Genomic DNA, 26,161 nt, shown 5'->3' on the forward strand with positions numbered 1-26,161 from the left:
ACCATTGGATTTTTCTGCGTTTGGCTGCACTTGAATAGTATTTTAGAAACACTGTGGGTTATATGGGTTATATACATTTTTGTGGACTGGCCTGGGAGCCTTTCCTCTCTTGCCTCAAACCACTAATATCTGATATTATTTCTATGGGAAATGTGTTCTGAGTTTCAAAGAAAATCTTACAAACAAGGTTTTAATGTAGAAGCTATTTGTAAGCCAGGATCTATCTATATACTGAAACTTCTACGCATTTGCTTATTAAATATATATTGAGGGACCTAGCATGTACCAGATATCATGCTAGGTGCTGAGGATAACCAAGGGGTTCACAGTCCTTTGAAGAAGCACATAGATGGGGAAGTGAGCAGGTCCACATTATGACTCTTGTGGGCCCTCGACACTTTTCCCTTCGTGCGTGCCTTCCTCCTTAAAAAAAAAAAAATTAAAAATTGTATTTTACAATTGTGTTGGTATAAATACAATCCAACTTGGATTATATTCTCTCTCGGTATGTGGCTGGTTTTAAAAGAAATTAAAACATTTTCATGGATCCCTAAACGTATCCTAGACCCTCAGTAGGATTGTGCCTACTGAGCCTAATGGATAGGTTGGCCCTGGAGAGGAGGAGGGCAAGATGAGGACTTGCAGGAGTGACACCTGAGGTGACAGTTAAAGGACAAGCAGGAATTAACCAGAGAGGCAAGAGGGGAAAGGCCATTTTAGGGAGAGGGAACAGCATGGGCAAAACCTTAGAAGTATGAAAGGCAAGGTGAGACACCCTGCAAGTGATCCTAAACGGTAAAAATGAGATTGCAAAAGACAGGCAGAGGCCAAAATATGAAGAATCTTGTGTGCTATTCTAAGAACAGTGGGAAACTAACAGGGACAGCTGAGGAGTGACAAGTCAAAATGAGGCTTGTAGAAAAATTACACTGGAATAATTGGAAACAGAATATAAGACTACCTGAGAGATGATGGCACGAATCTATGTGAGAAATAGTGACAACCCTAACTGAGACAATAAAAATGAAAATAACAAGTATTCCAAAGGATGCAGGTTGATTCATTGGGTAGGAGGAATGAGGAAGAAGTCTGGGTTCCTATTTGTTCCCTTCTTTGCCCTTTAGTGCTTGACTAGCCATCAAACATATACCACATCAAAGCAGCCAGCCAGCTCAGATATGGGAAATTGCTGGTCTGACCTTTTGGCCTCATCTCCAAGCCCTCCTGTTCTGACAACACCCTATTTTAACTCAGTTCTCAACCTACAAGGCTTTTCAGTTTCACAGTTTCATACTTGGTCACAGTTTCATACTTGACCCTTGACTACACCAGTGCCATGAATACGGGGCAATCCTGCTGCCCATTCTGGCCCCTTGGACCCATGCCAGCTAAGGCAGTCCCACCTGCCCTCCACATGGATGTGGAGCAGACTTTTCTGCCTTGATTGAACTGGTGCATGGTAGAGGCATTGGCTGTGCTAGGAAAAAGATGACAAGAAAACGATGTGGGGAAGATGATTATTTCCAGTCCAAATATGCTGAATTTGAGGTTCCAAAGGGACAACCTAGTAGACATTAACTAAGGCAATCACAAATGTGGTGCTAGAATTTAGGAGAATGTGCTGGAATGGAGAGGAAGATTTAGGTGTGTGTAGAAAAGAATTTACATGGTAGGCGTCAGGCTGGCCCTAGAAAGGCCTGTTCGCAAGGTTGGCTCTTAGCTGGCACCTAGGAACTCGACTGGGGGAATATTCTCACTATTCCCTGAGAAGGGTGGACCACTGTGCCTAAACTGTTTGTGCAGACAATATAGTTTACGCTGAACACCTGCTCTCCTGGGCGTCTGGAACTTTGGTGTGTGCTAGGCAAAGGCTGCCTGCATGACCAGCCCTCAGTAGAACACTGGGCGCTGAGTCTGTCACGAGCTTTTCTGGTAGACAACACTTCTCTCATGTAGCCACAGTTTGATGCTGGAGGAATTAAGTGTGTCTTGTGTAACTGCTGGGGCAGGACTCTTGGAAGCTTACCTGGATTTCTCTGGACTTTGTCCCATGCGCCTTTCTCCTTTGCTGACTGTGCTTATATCTTTTCCCTGTAATAAATCTTAGGTGTGAACGTAACTATATGCAGATTCCTATGATTTCTTTCAGTGAATCACTAAATTTGAATGTGGTCTTGGAGACCCCCAACACAGAGATTTATCAGGAACACCTGGTCATTCGGTGCTGGGAATAACACCGTAAGTGGCCCCCTCCCAAGCTACACGGTTGCAATGGACTGGCCACATAATCTGATCCCAATTGGCTGCAGTAAAGTAGGTCATGCTGCTCGATCCTACAGACAAAAATGAAGATACCTTCTTCTATCATAAAATGCACTGACCTGAAATGCAACGAAAGGACAAGGGTGACATTCAAGGGAAGATTAAAGAAAGACTCCTAACTATTCCAGAGGCAAACTCTGTGTGGCTAAGAGTTAAGAGTCATAGAAAGAGCCTCTTGACAAAATGCAAAAAGAACAAACAAAAGACCTAAAGGTTGTGAGGACCATGACTATTCCTTTAGCAAATTGAGAACAGTACAAGATTTCTGGCATTGGATACAAGATCCTAAGTAAAACTGTTAAGAAACTAGTTATGGTTTTAAGGAAGGTGTATTGTCAAAAAGTCCCTAGCCTGTTGTACAGAGACCTGTGACCATCCAGCATTATGGTCGACCCTGAACGAAGCCCCAACACTGAAGTGCCAAGATCAAAGCCATTCACTAGCATCTCCTCAAACACCTGCCTGCCATCACCACCACAAGCACCAGTAGGAAATCCTCCCTCGGTGCCTTTTCCAAAAGTGGCCCCAACAATTTATTCTACGTCTAAGAAGTGAGGCAACAACAAGAATGCTTATGAGACTCATTGTTTCTATCATTCATCCTGCTAAGCTTGCTCAGCGAGATACGGTATTATATAACCTGTCCCAGTAATCAGTGTATGGCACTTCTTTCTCCCTTTTTGGTTTGACTTTTATTCTATTTCACTGTATCAGGTAGGCAGGAGAAGCTACTTTGATCATTTATCCCATAATCTGCAGAATGGTGAGAAGTCACAAACCTGATCAAATCCAAGCTAATGGAAGAATTGACACTACCCAGAAAACCTGAACTCAGAGGGACTAAATCATGTCACTTCACACTACAGAAGCTGTATGTGATTTTGGATTGTTACCCACTGGGGAGAAGGTGAGCACATTTGGAATTGCACAGAAGGTGGCTGGATTAGGATTAAGTAGGAACATTTTTACAATTAAATGTGTGAGAAGATGTGATATATATATATATATATATACTGGGCAGCCAAGAAGTTACTCCATCGTCAAATGAGACATTAACACAATAGAGGAAAAATATGTCTGAAAGTCATTATTTTCCAGAAGAAATGTGAAGTTATTTTTAAAAAGGAATAAAAAATATATAGGGGCCAACTCAGAGTCTTCAGAGACTTAATACTCAAAACTTGCTGAAATTATGGGTCTCCAGTGATCAAAAGGGCAAATATATTCAGGGACTAACACACTCATACTCACTGAAAATAACTCACAATCTGTCTCTAGAGACTAAAGAAAAAATCATCACTGACAGCCATCGTCATGTCTTTTGAAACGTGGGATGATGTTCTCAACGATAGATGAATCTGGCTTCCTGGGAAATCATCTCCTAATACAGATACTCCAGCTCTCTGACTTCCAATGTTGCACAGGACTGAGGGAGAGACCCCAACTGAGCCTCCTACTACTGCAAAGGGAATTAACCACCCTGGCTTTCATGGAAAGTGCTGTTTCTAGTTTCTCCCTCCCCTGGCCACAGATTATTCCAATGGAGAGATGCAGGAAGATTAAAAGTTCATTAGATGTTCTTGTCTGGGAGTAATATACATGAAAATGCCTCAGGCTGAGCTTGTCAACTCCGGCCCTTAATGCAGCATCTTCAGATGCCTCATTCATCTCTTTCCTGGATTCATCTTTATAATACAGATTTTGTTATATCTTTCAGGGGCAACCCTTCTCCATTCATGAGACAGAAGGATGTATTTGCATATGGAAATTAGGGTAATCAGACATATGATAGAACAAAGTTGTAAAATTAGAAAAATCTCTTTAGGAGGGATTAAATTAGACTGAAAACTTCCCAAGGCATTTCTACTTCTCCAGAATGCAGCATAGCAGGAAAAGCAGGAGTTTTGGAGGCAAATAGCCACGTGACTGACTCCCTAAACTCTGCCAATTACTAGGTTAGATAGCAAAAATACTTAAAGGAGACCTTCAGAGGTTCAAATTATGAATTCACATTAAATACTGAAAGGAAAATAACCTCATAAGAGTGATAACTAAGTAAGGGTCATAATGCTGGCTGAAACAAAAAAAATCTAGGAAAGGAGAAAACAGGGTAAAAGGATGTAACTATGTGAGAGGGTGGCTGGAAGCTGGCATTCTAGAAATAGAAGTTGCCAGACAGCCACACTATAAAGAACAAGCTCTATGGACCTGACATGGAACATAATATTCAAATGAAGAATTTCTAACTATTTGTTCCTCTCTATATTGGAACCACCAAGGGTATAATCATTGCTAAATAGAAACTATAAATAGATTAATGGGTCTTTGTATTTGTCATCAGCCTTGTTTATTGGGAAATGAATGAAAATATTAAAGAATATCCTTTTTTGTTCTCAACTGGGTTATCAACTTATGAAATTCATTCAGCTGTACTGTTGTTTTCAGGGAATTTTCCATACAAAACACAACCTGCTTCTGTTTCAAATGCCTATATGGGATTTCTTTCCATGCTGGTAACACTATCATGTCTTGCAAAGGACTGAGTCAAAGAATCAATATGCCTTTATTGTTTCTGTAACCTTTCTTTTTCATTCCACCCTTCCTTTGTCCTCCTCCTAATGTTCCTATTGCATCAGGCCCAGGGAGGTAGAACTTCCTAAGGAATACTCCCTATAAGAAATAAACGGGCCAGGCGCAGTGGCTCATACCTGGCCCTTAATCCCAGTACTTTGGGAGGCCAAGGCAGGCAGATCATGAGGTCAGGGGTTCTAGACCAGGCTGGCCAACATAACCCCGTCTCTACTAAAAATACAAAAAATTAGCCGGGTGTGGTGGTACATGTCTTTAATCCCAGCTACTCGGGAGGCTGAGGCAGGAGAATCGCTTGAACCCGGGAGGCAGAGGTTTCAGTGAGCCGAGATTGCGCCACTGCACTCAAGCCTGGTCAACAGAGTGAGACTCTGTCTCAAACAAAATAAATAAATAAAAATAAAAAATAAACGCTGGATTCAGTCTCTCCTCATACTGGGGGCAAATTGTAACACTAAAATAAGTGAGATGTATGAATTAAGCTATGTTCAAGATGTTTAAATTGGCATACCTTATAAAGGTGATTTGTGCTAGCTCTCCCTCCTCCACCTAAGTGATTCTCTCTTCATCTGTGAATATATGACTCTCTTCTACCTCTTCATACTGAACTAGAGACCAAATAACGTCTTTTAAAAAAAAAAAAAAACATTTTTACACCCTTCTCTTTCCTTTGTTTCACCAAATAATGTCTTTTTTTAAAAAAACAACATTTTTACACCCTTCTCTTTCCTTTCCGTTTCATTGCCATCGTTCTAGGTGAGATAACTGATGATAACTGGTAATACAAATAATGACGTCTTTCATCACAATAGTGCTCTTACTGGTTTCTGTGCTTCCTATCTCTCTCCATTCCAGTGTGTTCTATATGCTGTAGCAGACCCATCTTCCTGGGCCATGGAAAACGATCTTACCCTCTGCCACTAAAATCAAGAGACACCTAACATCTCTATAAGGTAAGATAAAAAGTCCTTAGTTTGCTATGTAAAGCCTTCAAATCTGATCGATCAACCTTCCCAGCTTTATGTCCTCAAACTGACCTATGTAAATAATTTACTCCAAACAAAGTCACAACTTTTATGAAAACCTTTTACTCCATGCGTTAAATGCACTCCTTAACATTCCTGGGCATGAATCTAACCTAATGAATCGAATATAGTCACCAGTCAGAAAGGAAAATTAAATGTGGAGATATTTCTAAATCTCACAGAATCTGGCCTTAAGTACTGTTCTTGTGATTTTGCCCAAGCGGTATCACCACAAGAAAACCCTGTCATATATTAATAAGCAAATATGAAAGTAAGAATAATAATCCACTTTATAAATTGATTTTCAGTTTCTAAGAGCAAATATATCTTTTCCATGAAGCCAGGGACTTTTGTCTGTCGTCTGGGGAATACTCTATCCCATAACACTGCCTGGCATCTAGTATGAAATATTAGCAGGGGTGAAAAAACCATAGAGGAGCAACAGAAAAAATAGTTCACATACAGTCTTTGTTTTAATGTTTATTGGTAGAAACAGATCTTCAATGCGTACTTTGTGTTTATATAAACTCTACATTCTCTTAAAGGTTTTTGTTTTGTTTTCATTGGAGATTTTTAGCCTCCAAGTAAACTTAACATAGTATCTATGCATCTGATTCTTTATAGACTTTTTTTAGACTTTAAAACTAGATTTGAGAAACCATGCATATTCTATACCTTATATAATAATCCAAAGAATTGTTTGCACTTTCAAAAAAAGTTACAAAAAGGCTGAACACAAGTTAAATAACCTATATGGATCTAAATTTTCCATTTCTGAATACTTTTTCAGTATTATATATTGCTTGCTGTCTAATAAGTTAGATTGTCAGAGACGCGTCAGTAAATTATCTATTTTAAAATTATATCTGAATCCCCTTTCTCTGAGATGATCTTGCCAATATTAAACATTGTGCCATATGCAGTATTAGCCCAAAAGCTTAAATAAGAACCAAACTTGTAGACTGAATATTTTAATCTTAAAATTACATACCTATATATACACCTATGGTATGCTGCATATTAAATTTAACATTTCAAGTAACATATATAGCAAACATTCAGCCAAATACTCTTTCATGAAAAGATACTGTCCTTAAAATAAAAAGTTAATGAAAAGCTTTAGACACAAATGTCTAGACATAAGTACTAAGCCTATGAAACTTGAAACTAAAGTCTGCTGTACTATTAAGAAAAAGAAGATTGATTCTTAACCTACTGAATTGCGCAGATACAAAAGTGCTTAGCATGACAAAATTACCAAAAATAAAAACATTTTAGAGGTTATTTGGTTCTAGCAATATTAACTATTCTGTATTTCTGGATAATTTAACATTTGTATTTTAAATTTTATATAAATTTCTTTTTAACAAGTTTAAAAAAGCACACAAAAAATAGTTCAAACTATATATAATCTGTTATTTTTCATCCTGGTTAGCTTATCACAAATAACTCAGCAAAACAATACTTGAACATTCAGTTCTACTAAAAAACAATATTTGAGTAGATCTCATCACTCTACCCATTGTTTGCTATGTTGGACCCTAAAACAGGCTGCCGACAGATTGGACAAGTGCAATTCTCTGAGAGCCATCGGTCAATACAATGAATGTGAAATTCATGCATGCAAGGTAATTGCCTGAGCTTGTTTCCAGTTACGTAGTCACTGATACAAACACTACAGATTTTACCTAGTTCACTATCAATACTGTTATGCTCATAGTGCCGGGTGGAAAGATTGTCAATCTGCTCTTTGGTTAAACCACGTATTCGATCATCATCATCACCTTCATTTAGTAAAAAAAAGTGAGCAAGGCGAAGAATAGGTAGTGTTCCAGTTTCAACTAAATTGTTTGAATTTCGCGACTGCCTGCCACCCCTACTGTCACTGTTTCCAGTATGAGGCTGGGTGGTCTCGTTTTCAGCATGCATTTCAGTGCTGACTCCTTGGGCCTGCCTGTCTTGAGAGGAGCCTTCCCTGTGCTGGCTCCTGTTGTTAACTGTACCTAAGTTACTTAGTTCTGAGTGCATCTCTGGGAAATGCTGGCCATTTCTCTGAAGCTCTGACTCAGATTCAGCCTCCATTAGAGAACTCAGTTCTCCAAACCCAGTCATGATCTGCCTTAAAATTGACCGAAGAGCCACTGATGATGGCTCAACCAGCTCATTCTCAGAAATCCTACGAAGAGGAACTGTTATGGTACTAACATAGGTTCGAATACCTGACCGCTCTAAACGAGAAATGGTTCGGCGAAAGCCCCCACTATTGCTTTCAATAGTGACTGTATTTTCTGCTAGCCCTACTCTGGAGCGAGTTCTATTTGCAATACTATCCCGATCTCTATTTTCTCCAGGACGGATCCTTCTCACTTGAAGGTCCAGTGTGATTGTTGGATGTCGTCGTACAGCAGTTGAGGATCTGCTGGATTCTTCTCCTTCTTCTACTGTTATTCTTGACACAAGCCTTGAATTAGAGAATGGGGTATATGCAGTACCTCTGCGTTCTCGTTCTCTATCTCGCTCTAAAAAGACTCGAGTTCTACCTCTCCTTCTAACAGATCTTCTAGTGCTTTGCTGTACTGGTCTACTTTCCCTTTGGGAACTATGATAAACAGTGCCACTCTGTCTCTGAATTGGTGAACGGCTTCGACTATTGAAAGTAGATCGTAATCTTATTGGCTCTAATCTTTGGTTTGTATTCCTCACTGTAACATTACTTCTAGCCCCATTTTCCCAAACATGTGCTGCTCCAAACCGTTGCCCCTCCCTTTGCCTGAGTTCACTACCACCTGATTGGTTTGTGTGACTACTGATATTAGTGTGTGAAGCGTTAGCTCGAGGAATGCCAGCTGCTCTCCCAATTCCATTTCTTAACCTTCCCAGTGTTGAGAAAGATCCTTCAGCTGGATTTTGCCCCCTTGAAGCAAGCCTAGTCCTTGGAATGTTGGAACTACTACCACTGAAATTCACTGAGGTTTGGCTTCTTGTTCGCCTAGCCACAGGACTAGTTGACCCTTGTTGCCTATTTGCAGTATGATCTCTGTTACTATCTGAAAGTGGAATGTCTGTATAATCTTCTCCATGAATTTCAAATCCTCTATTTTCATGATTTATGTGGATTTCCAAACTAAACCGAAACTCTCCACTGTTCGGGTTTGTTCGACTCACAGCTCTCCAAGTTTGGTTCCCATTTTGTCCACTTCGAGTTGCATTTCCTGTGCGCCGAAAGGTGTTCAACCATTCTAGAAGAGAATCTTCATGTGAACTTTCTCTAGGGACTTCTGAGTCTAGAAAGCAAAGCAAATCAACTTAAGGTCAATTCCTAAGACACACCTTACAGCTTTATTGAAAACTTGTAAGAAAAACAAAGTTTGTAATAAATTAAAGAAGAGCTGTGGATTTTAATGAATAAAAGATGGTAAAAAGACAACTTTCTAAAAGAAAAGTATATATACTATAAGCATATTATAAAAATTAAATTACTATTTACATAATTACAAAGTATTAAATACTATTTATGCAACGCTATGGAGAAATCCTCATTCTTACTTTCTATCTGCCCATTACTAGCAAAATACTAAGGCAAATGAGAAATATATCCACTACCAAAATTTTACATTTAAACTGCTCTATCAATATAGTAAGATCGGCCGGGCGCGGTGGCTCAAGCCTGTAATCCCAGCACTTTGGGAGGCCGAGACGGGTGGATCACGAGGTCAGCAGGTCGAGACCATCCTGGCTAACATGGTGAAACCCCGTCTCTACCAAAAAATACAAAAAATTAGCCGCGCGAGGTGGCGGGCGCCTGTAGTCCCAGCTACTCGGGAGGCTGAGGCAGAAGAATGGCGTAAACCCGGGAGGCGGAGCTTGTAGTGAGCTGAGATCCGGCCACTGCACTCCAGCCTGGGCGACAGAGCGAGACTGTCTCAAAAAAAAAAAAAAAAAATAGTAAGATCAATAAAATACAATGACAAACTTTATGTAAAATTTGTCCTGTATTTGTGGAATCTTTCTGGAAAAGTCAACTCAGTCATTTTTGCAACTAGGTATTTCCGTAATCTTAGAAATTTTTCCTATTTCTCAGGTGCTGCCAAAAATGTACGTATCAAGAAATGTGAGTTTCTGAATATAACATTAAAACCACATTACTGTACTTGTCTTTGTGTGAAGCTGAGAAACTAGGCAAGTTACTTAAGGTCTCTATGGCTGATCCTTGTCTATAAACTGGAGATAATAATAGAATCAATCTCATAGGGTTATCCTGAGGATAAAATAAGATGCTATATATAACATAATTAGCATAATATCTGGCACATAAAAAGCCACCCCATAAATGTTAGCTGTTATACATAATAAAATACATTTTCTATTCATTTAGAACGTAAGCTCCAAGAAAACAAAGATTTTTGTAGTTTTAGTCACTGTTAACATCTCCAGCCTCTACAACAGTATCTGGTATAAATCAGACTTTCAATTAATATTGCTCAATTAATCAATTTAGAAGTAAATGTGTCACACATAAACTTCTTTGACTAAGATACTGCCACTGTGCCAAGCTTAAATTTCCCATTTATAACCAGTAGAGATTATATAAAGTACTAAACTTAATAAAAAGCATCAACACATTAACTACACAAACTTCAACTTTAAAGTTTGTTCTACTCAAAAATAGCTATTATAGGCCGGGCACAGTGGCTCATACCTATAATCCCAGCACTTTGGGAGGCCAAGGTAGGTGGATCTCAAAGTCAGGAGTTCAAGACCAGCCTGACCTACATGGTAAAAACCCGTCTCTACTAAAAATACAAAGAAATTAGCCAGGCATGGTGGTGTGCAACTGTAATCCCAGCTACTCAGGAGGCTGAGGCAGGAGAATTGCTTGAACCCGGGAGGCAGAGGCTGCAGTGAGCCAAGATTGTGCCACTGTACTACGGCCTGGGTGACAGAGCGAGACTCCTTCTCAATAAATAAATAAATAAATAAAACAGCTATTACATGACATCATTCTGATTTCATTTCATTCCTGCAATCTCTCATAAGACTTTTTAAAATGTTGAAGTTGAAGCTATTAATCAGCTGATGATGCCAATAAAATAAACAGCAACTGAGTCATATTCCAAAGATGATGACCTGTTTTATATTTGATGAGTACATTTTCCATTCAAACGTATCAGTATTAATTATCGTATCTATATAGTACAACTCACATATCTAAACACAAAGAATAAAATGTGTTAATGTCTACTTTCCATTTGTTTGGGAAAAGATATGAGTAAAAGGCAGGTGAACATGAATTATTTTAAATGCTACTTCCTTTTTTGATTAACTTTTGATTAAGTGTAGCGATGATGGTGCATGTGAAAGTTTGCCAAGTACCTAGTCAAATCTACCCTACTCTTCTTCCATTGCAAAAGCATTGGAAATGGGCATGTGGACAGCCTGGCAGTTAGGTATGGTCATGAGACTAAGTTCTCATGAATGGAATGGGAGAGTAAGCAATACATCCTACTCTCAGGCTAGTGCCTGGACCTCCTTCCTACCAGCTAGAACCTAGATATGGTTGTGACTTAGCCAGATCATACAAATGGTACCCTGGAGCAGTGATGACCCATAAAACTGTCTCAAGGAATGAGTATGTTCTGTATTCGTGCTGTCCAATACAGAAGCCACTAGCCACATGTGACTATTAAGCACCTGAATGTGGCTAGTATGAATGATGAGCTAAATTTTAAATTTTATTTAATTTTAATTAATTTCCATTTAAATAGTCACATGTGGCTAGCAGCTACTGTACTGAACAGCACAGTTGCAGAACCATTCTGTTAGCTGAGTGGATTCTAGGAGGATTTCTTTCCCCGGACTGTTAAGTAAGAAACTTCTAGCTTATTGAGCCATTGCATTTTGGGGTTTTTATATGACTTCATGGTAACTAACACAATGATTTTGACATAATATGTGAAACTACTAATAAATACCTCTGAGGAGGGAAGTAGAACTGGTTAAGAGGAACATAAAAGTGGCTTTTACTTTTAACTGTGCATACTTCATTTAGTTTGAAGCTCTTTTACAGTACTTTCTTTATAAGAACTTTTTATATGTAAACCATCAAACAGAACAAAGAAATAGAAACAGGTTTCCTAACTCAGTCTTTCTACACGGTTCTATATACAAATTTTTAGAAGCTGAGAAATACCACTTTAGAACAAGTAGTGTCTACATTCCAAGATTAAAAATAACTATGGTGGGAATTAACTTAATTGTATATTATTTCATAAAGTTCTCTGAAGGCAATCTGTGTGTTTAAGACATCTTTGCATTCACTCCTCTGTCCTATACTGCCTAACCATACTGCTTTACTACTCATATACATACGATCTGAATGAGTATCACATTAAAACTGGAAAAAATTGAAGACAAACATACTATACAAGGTCTAAGAATTTCATTTCTGCAAGTCCTCCAATCAAGCCTGTTCCTTATGGAAAGGACTCCATAGTACCTCTGTAATTCGTTCCATTTCTCAAGTCAGGCTGAGATGCTAGCTGTTCCTTGACGCCATCTAACCGCTGTTGCAGTTCTTCTGATGTTATTTCTCCTAAAACAATGAAAAATTGCTCATTTAGGAATTCTGAATTAAGTTTTACGAGACCTCATGAAGGGTAGACTAATCTTTAGTAACCTATATTAGACAAATGTCTTATTACTTTCATATGTTCCGTAAATTGAAGACAGTTAAAAACTTGTACCAACACGCATCAATTCGGTTGTGCTTCATTTATTAATCTTGTATTAAAAATTATTAAAACAAGATTAATTTGAATAGCCAGGCACGATGGCTCACGCCTGTAATCCCAGCACTTTGGGAGGCTGAGGTAGGTGGATCACCTGAGGTCAGGAGATCGAGACCATCCTGGCTAACATGGTGAAACCCCGTCTCTACTAAAAATACACAAAATTAGCCGGGCACGGTGGCGGGCGCCTGTAGTCCCAGCTACTCAGGAGGCTGAGGCAGGAGAATGGTGTGAACCTGGGAGGCGGAGTTTGCAGTGAGCCGAGATCGCGCCACTGCACTCCAGTGGGGGGATAGAGGGAGACTCCGTCTCAAAAAAACAAAACAAAACAAAAAAAGATTTAATTTGAATAGTTGGTAAAGTGCTGCCAGTTGATACACTCAGGAATCTATAAGCAATAACTCTGTGGATTTTTGTCAGTTAAAAAGAAATTAACGGAGCATTTATAGAGAAAACTTCACATCTTTAATTTTATCCCCAATACTTCATTATATGGATCATCAATATAAAAACACACAATATATAAATATACAAATTTCCATTAGTTCATTTGTAAAAAACTTTATGGAACACATTGGGCTTTGGGGGGAGTTATTAATTCAGCTGAATAAATTATAATACCCCAAATGAGTTCAAATTGGGTTTTAAGTCAATTTTTTTTTGAGATGGAGCCTTGCTCTGTTGCCCAGGTTGGAGTGCAGTGGCATGATCTCGGCTCACTGCAACCTCTGCCTCCCAGGTTCAAGCAACTCTCCTGTCTCAGCCTCCCAAGTAGCTGGGATTACAGGCACGCACCACGACGCCTGGCTGATTTTTTGTATTTTCTTTTTTTTTTTTTTTTTTGAGACGGAGTCTCGCTCTGTCGCCCAGGCTGGAGTGCAGTGGCCGGATCTCAGCTCACTGCAAGCTCCGCCTCCCGGGTTCACGCCATTCTCCTGCCTCAGCCTCCTGAGTAGCTGGGACTACAGGCGCCCACCACCTCGCCTGGCTAGTGTTTTGTATTTTTTTTTAGTAGAGACGGGGTTTCACCGTGTTAGCCAGGATGGTCTCAATCTCCCGACCTCGTGATCCACCCGTCTCGGCCTCCCAAAGTGCTGGGATTACAGGCTTGAGCCACCGCGCCCGGCCGATTTTTTGTATTTTCAATAGAGATGGGGTTTCACCATATTGGCCAGGCTGGTCTCGAACTCCTGACCTCAGGTGATCCACTCACCTTGGCCTCCCAAAGTGCTGGAATTACAGGCGTGAGCCACCACACCCAGCCAAGTCATATTTTATTTGTATAAAAATTACAAATAGGACCATATATGTAAATACTTAACACCATTATGTACATTAACCTGTTTCTTAGTTTGGCATTTGTGTAACAGTGCTCCATGTCCCATATTTTCACCTTATAAAATACAGAAGCCAGGGATTTTCTACTTTATTACACTAAAAAGTTCTTAAACTCACAAAAACAATATACTATATTTTCATAAAGAGAAACAGGGAAAAAGAATACCAATTCTCCTTATCTTGAAATCCTTCCACCTAATGATGGAAAAAGGTGTCTCCTCTTTTACCGATCTCTTACCAGGGGTGCCTAAAAGGTTATGGTCTCTCATAAGCCGATAATCTTCATCATTGAGTTCATTAATAAACTGATAATAGGCCTCTTCTCTGTGGAGACGCTCTTGCTGCCATCTTCTCTCATTTTCATGATGATTATGGTCTTGAGATAAGCTTTCTTCACTGCCACCATCTGATCTAGATGTAGACTGATTCATCCTGAGATTCCTGGCTTTCTGTTCAAACAATATAAACAAAATTCAAGGTGTTAAGTCATGGACCACATTTAGCTTTGTATTTATAACTTAGAGTTTTTAATTTTTAAATGTTGTCCCCTACCCAAATACTGTATTTGCCAAGTCTTGCAGTGAGAACCTTACATATAAAATGAAAAACAACTTCTAGGAAATACAACACAATTGGAGCTACTTCTTTGCCTAAAGCCATTAAGTCAGACTGGATTTGGGTTTACCACACAATGCTCATGCCTGAATACCATAGTGATTATCTCATTTTTGACCCGGCTAATGATCTGGAAAAGTTGATCCAGAAGTCCTCATTTATGTTTCAGTATCTGGGTACTTCACATTAATTACAAATTTTAGGCTTGAATTATGCACATTCTTCACTTAATGAGCAAAGGGTTATTGGGATGATATAATTTACATTTATTTTCAGCAAGGTATTCTTTCCAAAATAAGGCTCATGAATGTAATATTATCCCCCACTGCACTTTGTTGAGGTAAAAATCATTTAGCCTAATTAATATCTACTGAACAGACTGGGAGGTGATCTCTCGTTAAAGCCTACCAGGAAGACTTTGAAACCCAACAGGAAACAAGACATCATGTATGGCTCAAGGATTGTGAAAGTGCATCAGAGCACTTTGTATCTCCCCATAACAAGCCTCATCCTTAAGCCTGGAATGGTTAGTCCCAGGAGTTTCAGAGTGCCAGTGAAAGTTCCTAACTTTGCCTAAGAAAACACTATTTTTGAATTATATTTAAATGTCACTCCTGAGAAGCTCGCTTTTAAACGATAAGGAAATCAAGGGAGAAAGATGTTTGTTTCATAAATATTTTAAAATTTCTTAAACATATCTATTTAGTAAGTCACACTAAAGCAATGGTTCTCAAACTCACTTAAGGACATTTTTAAAAATCCAGATGCCCAAATCTCATCCCCAATCCTTGATTAGAGTTTTCCAGGGTAGGACCAGGTCTGCTGTTAAGAGCTAATTTGGGTGTTCTACAGATGAAATAAACTATTCCTCAACAACCTCTGGCATGTCACTAAAGGGTATGAGTGATACAGCACCTGATTCAGTAGAGGCTGGAGGCTCAAATGTCTAGGCTACCAGTGAAGCAACTGTGCAACTCCGCCTCTCGAAATACACCAGGTGTTTAATAAGCAAGCTGCTTTAAATATAAGGTGAAATTAGCCTACAAGTCTAAAACACTGTAGGAGTAGGCAACTATTCAATTTCACCTGTAACACTAAATTACAAATTCAAGGATTTTTTTCACTGTGGTTATTTTGTCATTTTGAACAAATGACCTAGTAACATTATCCACTCAAATACGAATTAACACCACTAAAAACTCAAGATTTCTATCTTCAGATTAGGACCGTAATTAGCAAAGAGCATATTTCGTAGGTACAGCAATAATAGGATTTTTGTAATAAATAACTTTACAGAAACCTATCATAAAATCAAGCTACCCTAATATTATTTAAAACGTAACAGCTTCTCCTTAAAGGTAATTTTCTTATACAATTAATCACCATGAAAACAAAGCGAATACCTTATTTTCCTTTCGACATGCTTTTACCATATGCCATGGTATCCATCCTTCAATTGTTTGTACCTTTTTTGAGAGTTGCCCATCTGAAGCAATAAAAGAGAGGTGAATAATTCAATAAACTGTCTCTTTGAAGGCCAGGAACGGGTGGGAGTCTCCCCACTCTGCTGCAAAGCCAAAGCAAATTCTCCAGTGGATTTTGTTAGACACATCTAGAAAATTAGATCCCCATACAATTAGGTCATGAACACCTCCCGCAAGGCCCCTACCTCCCGCAACAAACTTAGGCCTTTCGTCCTACACTGTCACTGCTCCTGGGTTTACGCCTCCTCTCTCAAAGGCCTTCCTTCCTATCCCGTTCCCATTCGGATGTTACCAGGGTTAGGCGTCTCTGGCTTACTTCTAAACCTTGACTTTCTTGCCACCCCCGCCCTCCGTCCCGCTACTGGTTTCTTTCCTGGCCGTTGCGACGGAAGCTCGCGCCGGGGGACGATCCCCAGTATGATAAACAGAGTGGGCTCAAGGGGCCCAACCAACCTCTTCCCAACCGAGCCTCAAGTAACGCTTCCCTTAGCGACCTAGATTCCCACAGGGAAGCAGGTGATAGACGGTGCATCCCAACCAATCTCCAGCCAGCGGAGCGCATTAAGAGGGCAGTTAACCAATCCGAGAAGAGATGGGTGGCTCGAAGGATGGCCTGCTTTCCCCGGCGTCTCCAGGAAGTAGTGGTGGGACCCAGATCTTTCCCTCGAACCCACCTGTCCTCCAAGTCCCGGGCCTTCCGCCTCCTGCCCGGAAAAAGTGTGCCGCGGACGGCGGTTCTCTCGGGTGCTGGAGGCTGTGGCTAGGAGGCGGGATAGGCTTGCCGCCGCGCCTCCGGAGCCCGCTGTTCCCTCGAATTGGCCACTGAGGAGAGAAGCCGGAAGCCCGTGCTGCAGCGTGGGGTCGTCCAGCTGGGGAGGATGCTCCGCGGGCGGAACGGCAGGCCCCAGCCCTTCTTTCCAGACAGCCAGGCCGCCCACTCGGCGAAGGGGAGTCGCTCCGCAGCTCGCACCGGAGCTCGCCCGTGCGACTGAAAATTGCGTCCGTCGGGAGCTAGGGTGCCTGCGTCCCGCGTTCCGCTCTCTCCGCGCCGCCCTTACAGTGCCTCCTCCTCGAGGCCAAAAACCGGCCGCTCAGCGCTGGTGGCAGCCGCGTAGTCGCAGAGACACAGCTTGCTTTCCAGGCTTGGGAAGTCCCAGCACTTAACTCTACGCGTCCGTGTTGCTTGTTTGCCAGCCAGACTACAAAGTGCACCCAAAGGTGTATTCGTCCCTTTACTTCCGGGTGTAACGTACTACCCAGCCAGGCCCTTTCCCTTGCTGTTCGTTGGAACCTGGAAATTACAAACCCTAATACATTCTGAAGTCTGTCTGCCTATCTCTATTTGAGAAAAGGTCTCGCCCTGTCGCCCAGGCTGGAGTGCAGTGGAGCGATCGTAGCTCACTGCAGCCTCCAGCGTTCCGCCCTCCTCATCCCAGTAGCTGGAACTACAGGCGCTTGCCACTAATTTCACATTTTTTTCTTTTGTAGAGACAAGGGTCTCGCTATGTTGCCCAGGCTGATTTCGTACTCGGCCTCAAGCAATCCTCCCACCTCAGCAAAATGGGATTACAGGCATGAGGCACTGCACCCCACTACATTTGTGTTTTTTCACCTTCTCGCTAGGAAAGCAGTTTGAAACTCCTAACATTCCTCTCTCTGATTTTATTTCTGAGATGTGAGGCTTACTAAACTTGCCTCACCATTAGTTAATATGCTGAGTAGGTCTCCGTCTAACCTGGTATAGGCCCCCTTCCTTACATCCCCGCTATCCAGATGACTTCATCACTGGAGAGTGCTCACAATGCCGTTACTTGTCATTCTCCCGTTTGTTATTTCATTTCTGCATTAATTTTTGAGGAACTACCATATTCCCATTATTATGCTGGGCAGTCCTTAGCATCAGTGAGCTACCAGTGTAGTAAGGATCTATGGACAAGTTTTTTAAATAAGCATAGGGATATGGATACTAAAATGGAAATATATAAAACAGCCTAGAAAGTCCTTCCAGGTCTCTCCGCTGCTTACATTGACAGATTGATGTCTTGGCACTCTGAAACTGCTGGAAGTTCCGCCACAAGATACGGGAACTCCTACGCAACCCCCAACTCCACTTTTACCTAATTTTCTGTCTCCCAAAACTCAGCTCAGTTCTCATCTTTAAGGAATTTTTCCTGATACCTCTGAGGTAACACCCTTATCTCACCCTCAAGCCCAATATCTACACATAAAACTAGGCAAATGTCCCTTTTGGGGGCTCCCATACTCCCTCTATATAAACCCATTTTAACATGTATTCATGTATTTAACAAATAGTGTGACTGTGTATTAGGTGCTGGTAATACAGACTGAATCAAACAGTCACGTCCTCACAGAATGAAGTCCTTGCCCTCTTTTCCCATGGAAAAAGAGTCATTGAGCAAATACTTGAAATGATTTTCTGATTTTAGGTTTTTCCTACCTAGAGTCTGAACTCCTTAAGTGTGAACAAATGGTCTTATTCATTGTTGTAATCCCAGAACTGAGCACAGCACCTGGCAGAACATTCTCCTCAGCCTACTGCATGTATGAGCAGAGAAAAGTGCAATCTTTTGGCAAACAGGATTAATGCACATAGTGCAACGACTTCAGATATTGTGAACACATATCATAGAAAATAAGTAGAAATCATTTTTAATACCTATGTGAATTTTGGAGAGTGCAATCAAATGCAATAATCCAAGTGCAAATACTTTTTACATGTTGAGTGGGAAGGACATTTGTGTCTCTTCCTATTTTTCCTATTTCCTATTATATACCCTAAGAATTAAAAAAATATATAAAAATGTGTAAATAAAAATACAATCAAGTGATTTACCAGGTAGGAAGCTGCAGGTTTTTGTGAGTAGAGAGTCAGGTAATGTATGTAACTTGAATCCAACACCTTGCTTCAGTTTTTGCGGTCCAAGAAAAAATGACTACCAAGAGGGCCTTAGGTACAATAGCTGGAATAGACAGCTGAATCATTCTAGATATCTACTCTGGGTCTCAGGACCTGCCAAAGTCTCTGGTCTAATTAATTTCTGTTTATTGGATTGGTACCTGGCCTTTTTAAGTGTGTATGCCTCATGTAACTCCTGCACTTTTTACAATTAGGAATAAAAAGGTGTAAAATAATTAAAACCATAAGATTAAAAGGATTTTCTGTATATCTGGTAAATTATGTACTTGTCATGTTTAAGAGATTTTGGCTTCATAAAACGACAGCCTTAATTACAATTTAAAACAAAATGGAGCACTCGATTTCAAGTTTTTAAGTTTAAGTTGAAATCTTAACTAAGTTTATGGATGGCATCGGAACTGCAAAGAGAAATTTAGGCTCGCCATATTGTCTTATTATTGGTTTAAAAATTATTGTGTAAGATTTCAAGAAGGAATTAAATTTAACATTTGAAGTACTTGTGAATGGGATAAAATATTAAATTTATAAATACAGTTTAAAATGTTGGTTTGAAGATAAATAAGTATGTGAATGAGATTGAAAGTTAGTGAAAGGCTAATTCCAAATGACTGTTAAAGATTTACTATACTTGGCCAGGCACGGCGGCTCACGCCTGTAATCCCAGCACTTTGGGAGGCCAAGGTGGGCAGATCATAAGGTCAAGAGATCGAGACCATCCTGGTCAACATGGTGAAACCCCGTCTCTACTAAAAATACAAAAATTGGCCAGGCATGGTGGCACACACCTGTAGTCCCAGCTACTTGGGAGGCTGAGGCAGGAGAATCGCTTGAACTCAGGAGGCAGAGGTTGCAGTGAGCCAAGATCGTGCCACTGCACTCCACCCTGGCGACAGAGCGAGACTCTGTCTCAGACAAAAAACAAAAACAAAAAGATTTACTATGCTTACCACTAGAATAATAAGAGCTGTGAACCAAATGTAAAAAGCTAAGGTGTAACTAGGACATTGAATTTGGAACTAATAAGTTGAATATTAACTGTTTAAGGCAACTATTTTTTAAAGAATGTTTTCTTTATTTCCTCATAGCTCTTTTAACAGCTTTATTGAGATATAATTCACATACCATAAAATTTGCCCATTTAAGGTATATAATCCAGTAGTTTTTAGTATAATCAGAGTTGCGCAGCATTCACCACAATCTAATTTTAAAACATGTTCATCACCCCAAAGGAAACCCTACACCTATTAACAGTTACCCTTATTCCTACTCCACCCTATTCCCAGCCCCTGGCAATCACTAACGTACTTTCTGTCTCTGAATTTGCCTATTCTGAGCCTTTCAAACAAATGGTATTCTATGTCACGTGGTCTTTTGTGTCTGGTTTCTTTCACTTAGCATAATGTTTTCAAGGGTCATCATGTTGTAGCATGTCTCAGTATTTCATTCATCGAGAGAAACTTCAGAAGAATCCTTTTCTGCATATGAAAACCACCCTCAAGGACACTCCTGATAACCTGGGTCTTAATTAGGCCAGAGATGGTCTTGGATCAGGTTATCTAGAAATGAAGCCTGAGACAAGGATTCTTATTGAAGTGTTTTATTAGGACAGCGCACTCTGGAGAAGGGGATAGAGGAAGCAGGACTGGCCAGGAGGACAAGGAAACAAGAATGAGCCTCCACTGATCCCACGAAATTCACCACCAAGTGCTGGGCGACAAGACCAGCTCTTTGTACATACATGCCCGTCCATCACTGGGTGAGATCTTCAGGGGCAGGATTGCAGCAGAACCTCATGTGTGAGGTGGCTCCTGTTTTAGCCAAGGGAAATTCTCGAGAGAAGAAGGCAGCTGAAATTGTTAGCCAACACTCCCAGCAGCTGGAGTACAGATGCATGAGCTTATAGAGTGGATTTGGGCAGGAAACAAAAAACGTTCACTATGGTCCACGCTTTGTCTTGTTGAGATCATTTGCTTCTCATGTTAAGTTTCTCCATCTGAGCAGTTTCTAATCCCAATTTCTGGGAAATTTTTAAAAGAAAAGGGTATTGGGACAAACTACAGCCCCTGCTGCTGCAGCTGGTTCCAAGGCCATAACTGATACTCATTATCTCCCTCCTGCACTACCCTTTCTAGATTCCCCTCCACCTCCGCTAGCACTTCTGCTGGTGCAGGTGGCTTGACTGATGGATTGAACCAGGCACTCGTCCCTGAGGGGTTTCAGACCCTAGTTATCATGCTCTTACCAGGCTGTGATGGCTGTACTTATTCATTTACCGTTACAACTAGGCACGGGAATACCAAGAAATGCCCCCATTGGATCTCCTGAGTACCCAATGTATTCCTCTTTGGTCTAATTATGTAGCAGCAGCCTCCACCTTGTTCTGATGGTTTGCTTGCAGGTCTTCCAACGTTAAGAGCCCACAGCGATCAGAGAGCAGCCATAGCTTTCAGTTTAGTGGGACTCTTACTGTGTCCTATGATGAAAGCATCCCACCTCTGAGTATAGGACCTGATTATCCCTTGATCACTGGATCCACGTATTCTATCTACTGTGGACACAGCACCATATACCAGCCATTGGTTTAAGGAGTATATTTGCATTATCCTGAAGGATAACGCTCCAACCTTACAAGGGGTTATTTCCAAGATGGAATTTCAGCCATGCCTTCAATTGGCCATTGCTCCACTCTATCAATTTGATAGCTTCCAAGTGGTATGGTATGTGGTAGGACCAGTGGATCCTCTGGTCAGGTGCCCAACACTATACCTTCTTGCTGGAAAGTGAGACCCTCGGTCTGAGGCAGTGTTACGTGAGATCCTGTGTCAGACTGTCTGACATTCTGTAAGTCCTTCAGTAGTGGTACTAGCTGAAGCACTGTAGGCAGGAAAAGCAAACCTGTACTGGGAATATATGTCAAACCCAGTCCTGATGAAATGGGACTCTTTCCAGGCTAGAAGGACCCAATGTAATCAACTTGCCACCCAGTAGCTGTTTGGTATTCTTGAGCACTCAGTGTTGGTCCCTGCTGCAAACAGGTCAGACATTCAATAGCAGAAATAGTTTTATCAGCTTTGGAGAGAGTCCAAGCTGTTGGGCCCATGAACGGCCCCCACCTCTGCTACCATGGCTACTCCATCTATGGGCCGCTTGTGCGAGAACTGGGGTGGCCACAGACAGAGGCTGCCGAATATCTGCTGGCCTAGACATCCTGTCTACACAGTTGGTTGATGCCTCTTCTGCAGTGGAAACTTTCTAATGGGCATTATGTACTAAAAGGTCCTTATACTATGTGCCGCCTCCCATAAGTCTATTTACCTGCCTATTGTCCAGCTTTTCCCAGTCTTCCTTCTTCCAGGCCCTTGCCCAACAAGTGAAGCTCATATTTGTCATTGTCCATGAGTATATGGGCAACATACTTCTGTGTCCAAAGTCGATGACTAAATGCACTGCTTGAAGCTCTGCCAAATGGGATGCTTTCCCTTTCATCTCTTTCACAACCACCCCTGAGTGGGGCAGCAGTGCTGCAGCAGGTATTTCCAGCTTGCATCCACACCCAGCTGACCATCCATGATCCAAGCTTGGAGTTTTTCCTTTGTTGTCAACTGTTCATGGGGAACTCCCCTAGGCCATAGCTATGAGTTTAGGGAGAGGCATTGGTACAACAGTAGCAGGTGACATGGGGGTCCCAGCCACCTATTTGTGCAGCTCACTCATGCTCTCTGGACTTGCTTGAACCTAATTGCAGACCTACTGGATTCCTTACAGAGGATTGCTGCGGCACCCAGCTGACCTTATGACACAGAGAGTCTGACAGAATCCAACTTATGATCGCTTTTGTGTCTCATGGTTACTTAGTGACCCATGGTCAGATGCTCAGTTTCTACCAGGGCCTGGTATCATGACAGAGCTGTTTTTCAAATGGAATATAGTTCTCTGCAGCAGATGGCATGGCCTTGCTCCAGGATCCTGGGGTCTGTGCTATGACTTGCCTATTGGGACTTGCCAGAAGTACCACATGGCATCTTTCTTTACAACAGACACCCCTAGTACCATGGGATCTGCTGGCTCACAGAGTCCAAGTGGCAGGTCTGCTTGTACCAAAGAATGTACCTACCATAAAGCCCTTTATCACCTGGGCTTCACTAACAGCTAGCGGCTTTCCAAGTCACCTGATAAATACATTGCCAACTACAGTGAATATGCTGCCTCCAAAGCCCAGAGAGGCCTGCCAAGTATTCTGCTCTTTTTCTTAGTGGTAGGAATTCAGGCTACAAGAACTTGTCTTATACTTTGGAGGGGATGTTCCAGCATACCCCAGACCACTGGATCTTTAAAAACATCACTGATGTGGCAGGTCTCTGAATCTTGTTAGCTTCTATCTTCTACCTTGTGGAGAACATATTTTTTTTTTCCATTTTAATCATTAGTTTTATTTGAGGCAATATATCCAAAATAAATTTTTAACATTCAATTATCATGAAGAAATACTAAGGAGATACTTTGCACCCTTTTTTGGGACAAAACCTCTGAAGTCCATGTGTCTACAACACTCGTGAAACGTGACAGGGACCTGCTGCTTCTCAAGCACCCAACACCACACGTGGCCACCACGGCACGGCTGGGCTCGGTGTCCGACTGCCCTGCAAAAAGGCTGGGGCCTCTGGCCCAGAGCTTGTGGCCCCTCATCTTCTCCACTGCGGTGCCTCTGGCTGGGCTTTACCCTACTCGGGAAACGACTCTACCCCACCTCTGTTAGCCCAGTGCTATCTGTCCAGACCCAGGGCCAGGGACCCCCGCCTCCTAGGGGCCTTCCCTGAGACTCCATGGGAAACAGCCCAGCCCCCTCAAAGCAGGTGAACAAGAGGAGTTGCTATGTACCCAGGGGCGCCCGTCCCTCCGGAAGCTCTCAGGGGAGGCGGCCAGCAGGGATTCACCCCCACCCTCCCCACCAGCACCTAGCAGAAGGGCAGCTCCCTGTGGAGGGGGGCACCACACGTCCAGCAGCCACACGTCCAGCAGCCACATGTTTCACCGGTCTTGGAGGCAGGCCCAGGCTCCCTGGGGTTGGGCGGAGGCAGAGGAGGTATCTGGGTTGGACTACATGCTGATTTTGGTCTGAGACACATAGTTGCCGATGGTGCCTTGCCCCTGCATGGGGACGCCCTGCACGGTGGGTCGCGTGGGGCTGTAGCCGGGCCCTGTGATGCTCATGGAGGTTGTGGGCAGCTTGCTCTGCGCCGTCTGCTGCATGGACACGTGGCTCAGACCGCTGCCGATCAGGCCCTGCGTGAGGGAGGAGGGCAGCAGGCTTGTGTTGATGGTGCTGCTGACGCTGCCCTGGGAGTGCAGGGATCCGACGCCCAGGTTCATGTTCTTCGTGGGCGGAGCAGGGAGCAGGGACTGCATGTGGAGAACATATTTCTTACCAAGGCATATGGAGTACTTGCCATTTCTTGCTTCTAACATCTAATTAACATGGTTTCATCAATATCGGAGACCAGTGCTGTGTTCTGCAGGATGCCCAGGTTGTCCAAGTCCCTTTGGACTACATTATACGACAGAAAGCAGGATATTAACATTGCCCTGGCAAGAGAATATCACGTCAATGCCATGTAGCAAAAAACTGCTTCGAATCTTTCTTCCTGGTGCATATAGAAAAGAACACATTTACAGAACGATAGCTCTTAGGATAGTGCAAAAGTAAAAGTAATGGCAAAAACTGCAATTACTTCTGCACCAACCTAATGCATACATGTACCAAGGCTGTAGTAATATGCTCTAGTCAAGATACCAGATCTTACAAACCAGCTGCAATAGGGCCAATATTTGGCTAAGTTCTTGGTAGTCCACTGTAGTACACTGTGATCTAACCAGTGTTTCTGAGGTCAGACTGGTTAATTAAATAGGGTTATGACAAAGAGCACCATCTCTGCATTCTTGAAGTCTTTCGGGATGGTGCTAATGTCTGCCATTCTCGGGACCTGCAATACTCTTCTTAGTGTGAGAGGGTCTGTTTCAAGGACTACTGTTGGAGTTCCTACTAAAATACCTCTAGTTTCACAGCTCAGGGAACCAATGTGAGGATCCTGCGAAGTGCTAGGTATTTCCGTTCTCCATGAGGGAACCAGAGAAATAACCACTGGTGGAGTCCACAGACTCAGTGAACCTGTTTTAGATGGACCTGGGCCAGACCTTCAGTTATCACCTGTCAATCAGGCCTTCCTCGTATTAAAGCAGCCTCTCTTTCAGTCAATTGGTTCAGAGTCTGAGAAATGGCTCAGGTCTGGAAACGGGACAAGAGATCATGACTTTCCATTGGGGTGCCCGACCTCAGCCTTCTGGTAGCCTGTTATTAATTGCAGGTTATCTTCTATTTATATGCCTTTAGCACTATTTTTTTCTGTTGCACTATTCTACCTATCTTTCTTGTTCCTAGGAACACCATATTCGATTAGTCCTTTCCATAGGTCCCCAAAGGTCAGTCCCCCTGGCTGACATCCTGACCTGGCTGCCCATTACAGTAATTAAGTGGTTTTAATGGTTAAGTGCTTCTGATGGCTAAGTGCTGTCACCTGGCCTCTGCTATTCTGGAACACTCTAATCTCCTTTGCTACCAGGAAGTCTAGCTCCATAACAGCATCGCTTATCATCAGCCTCAGCTGCAGAGGGCAGCTTCGCAATGATGTCGGTATCCCTTTCACCGGTGAGTTTCTTACTCCATTAGTTTCCTCGGAACCTCCCAAGGAAAGTAATCACTGGTGGACTTCCTGGTGTTAGACGGTAGATCTGTTCCAGCATGCCCACTTCCCTGAGCCTTTTGTCCTCTTCCTCCACAGCCTGCCATGGCAGTTCTGGCCTCTCCACGTCATTGAATGTACACCGCTTTTCCCCCAAGCTTCCAAGAGTCATCCAGCAGCATAATAGAACCATCCCGGAGGCAATTCCCAGTGAATTACTATGATTATCATTATTATTTACCCTCATGTTCTCTGTGATGGTAACTTCCAGCGAATCAAATCCTGTCTTGTAGGCCCCATACCCCACACAATTTCTCCCTTCCCC

At 42.1% G+C, this 26,161-nt stretch overlaps 1 protein-coding gene across 8 annotated transcripts in view; it reads right to left on the reverse strand.

Moving 5' to 3' along the window:
* RNF6 (ring finger protein 6) overlaps positions 1–17,125 on the reverse strand; it is a 32,901-nt gene extending 15,776 nt beyond the window's left edge. For 2 of the 8 annotated variants that reach the window (XM_045377596.3, XM_015439081.4), the window contains exons 1-5: positions 16,615–16,675; positions 16,081–16,163; positions 14,301–14,511; positions 12,433–12,528; positions 9,102–9,220 (exon numbers count right to left, since the gene is read on the reverse strand). In XM_045377596.3, the coding sequence (XP_045233531.2) occupies positions 9,102–9,220; positions 12,433–12,528; positions 14,301–14,511; positions 16,081–16,110 (456 nt within the window). In that variant the 5' untranslated portion in view covers positions 16,111–16,163; positions 16,615–16,675. Of the gene's footprint in view, positions 1–6,403; positions 9,221–12,432; positions 12,529–14,300; positions 14,512–16,080; positions 16,164–16,477 lie in introns of those variants that run through there. The other 6 variants (XM_074021740.1, XM_015439080.4, XM_074021739.1 and 3 more) reach the window with 6 other exon arrangements.
* Between the last annotated feature and the right edge of the window lie 9,036 nt (positions 17,126–26,161).

The sequence above is a fragment of the Macaca fascicularis genome, chromosome 17 (genome assembly GCF_037993035.2).
Source record: "Macaca fascicularis isolate 582-1 chromosome 17, T2T-MFA8v1.1".
Taxonomy (NCBI): domain Eukaryota; kingdom Metazoa; phylum Chordata; class Mammalia; order Primates; family Cercopithecidae; genus Macaca; species Macaca fascicularis.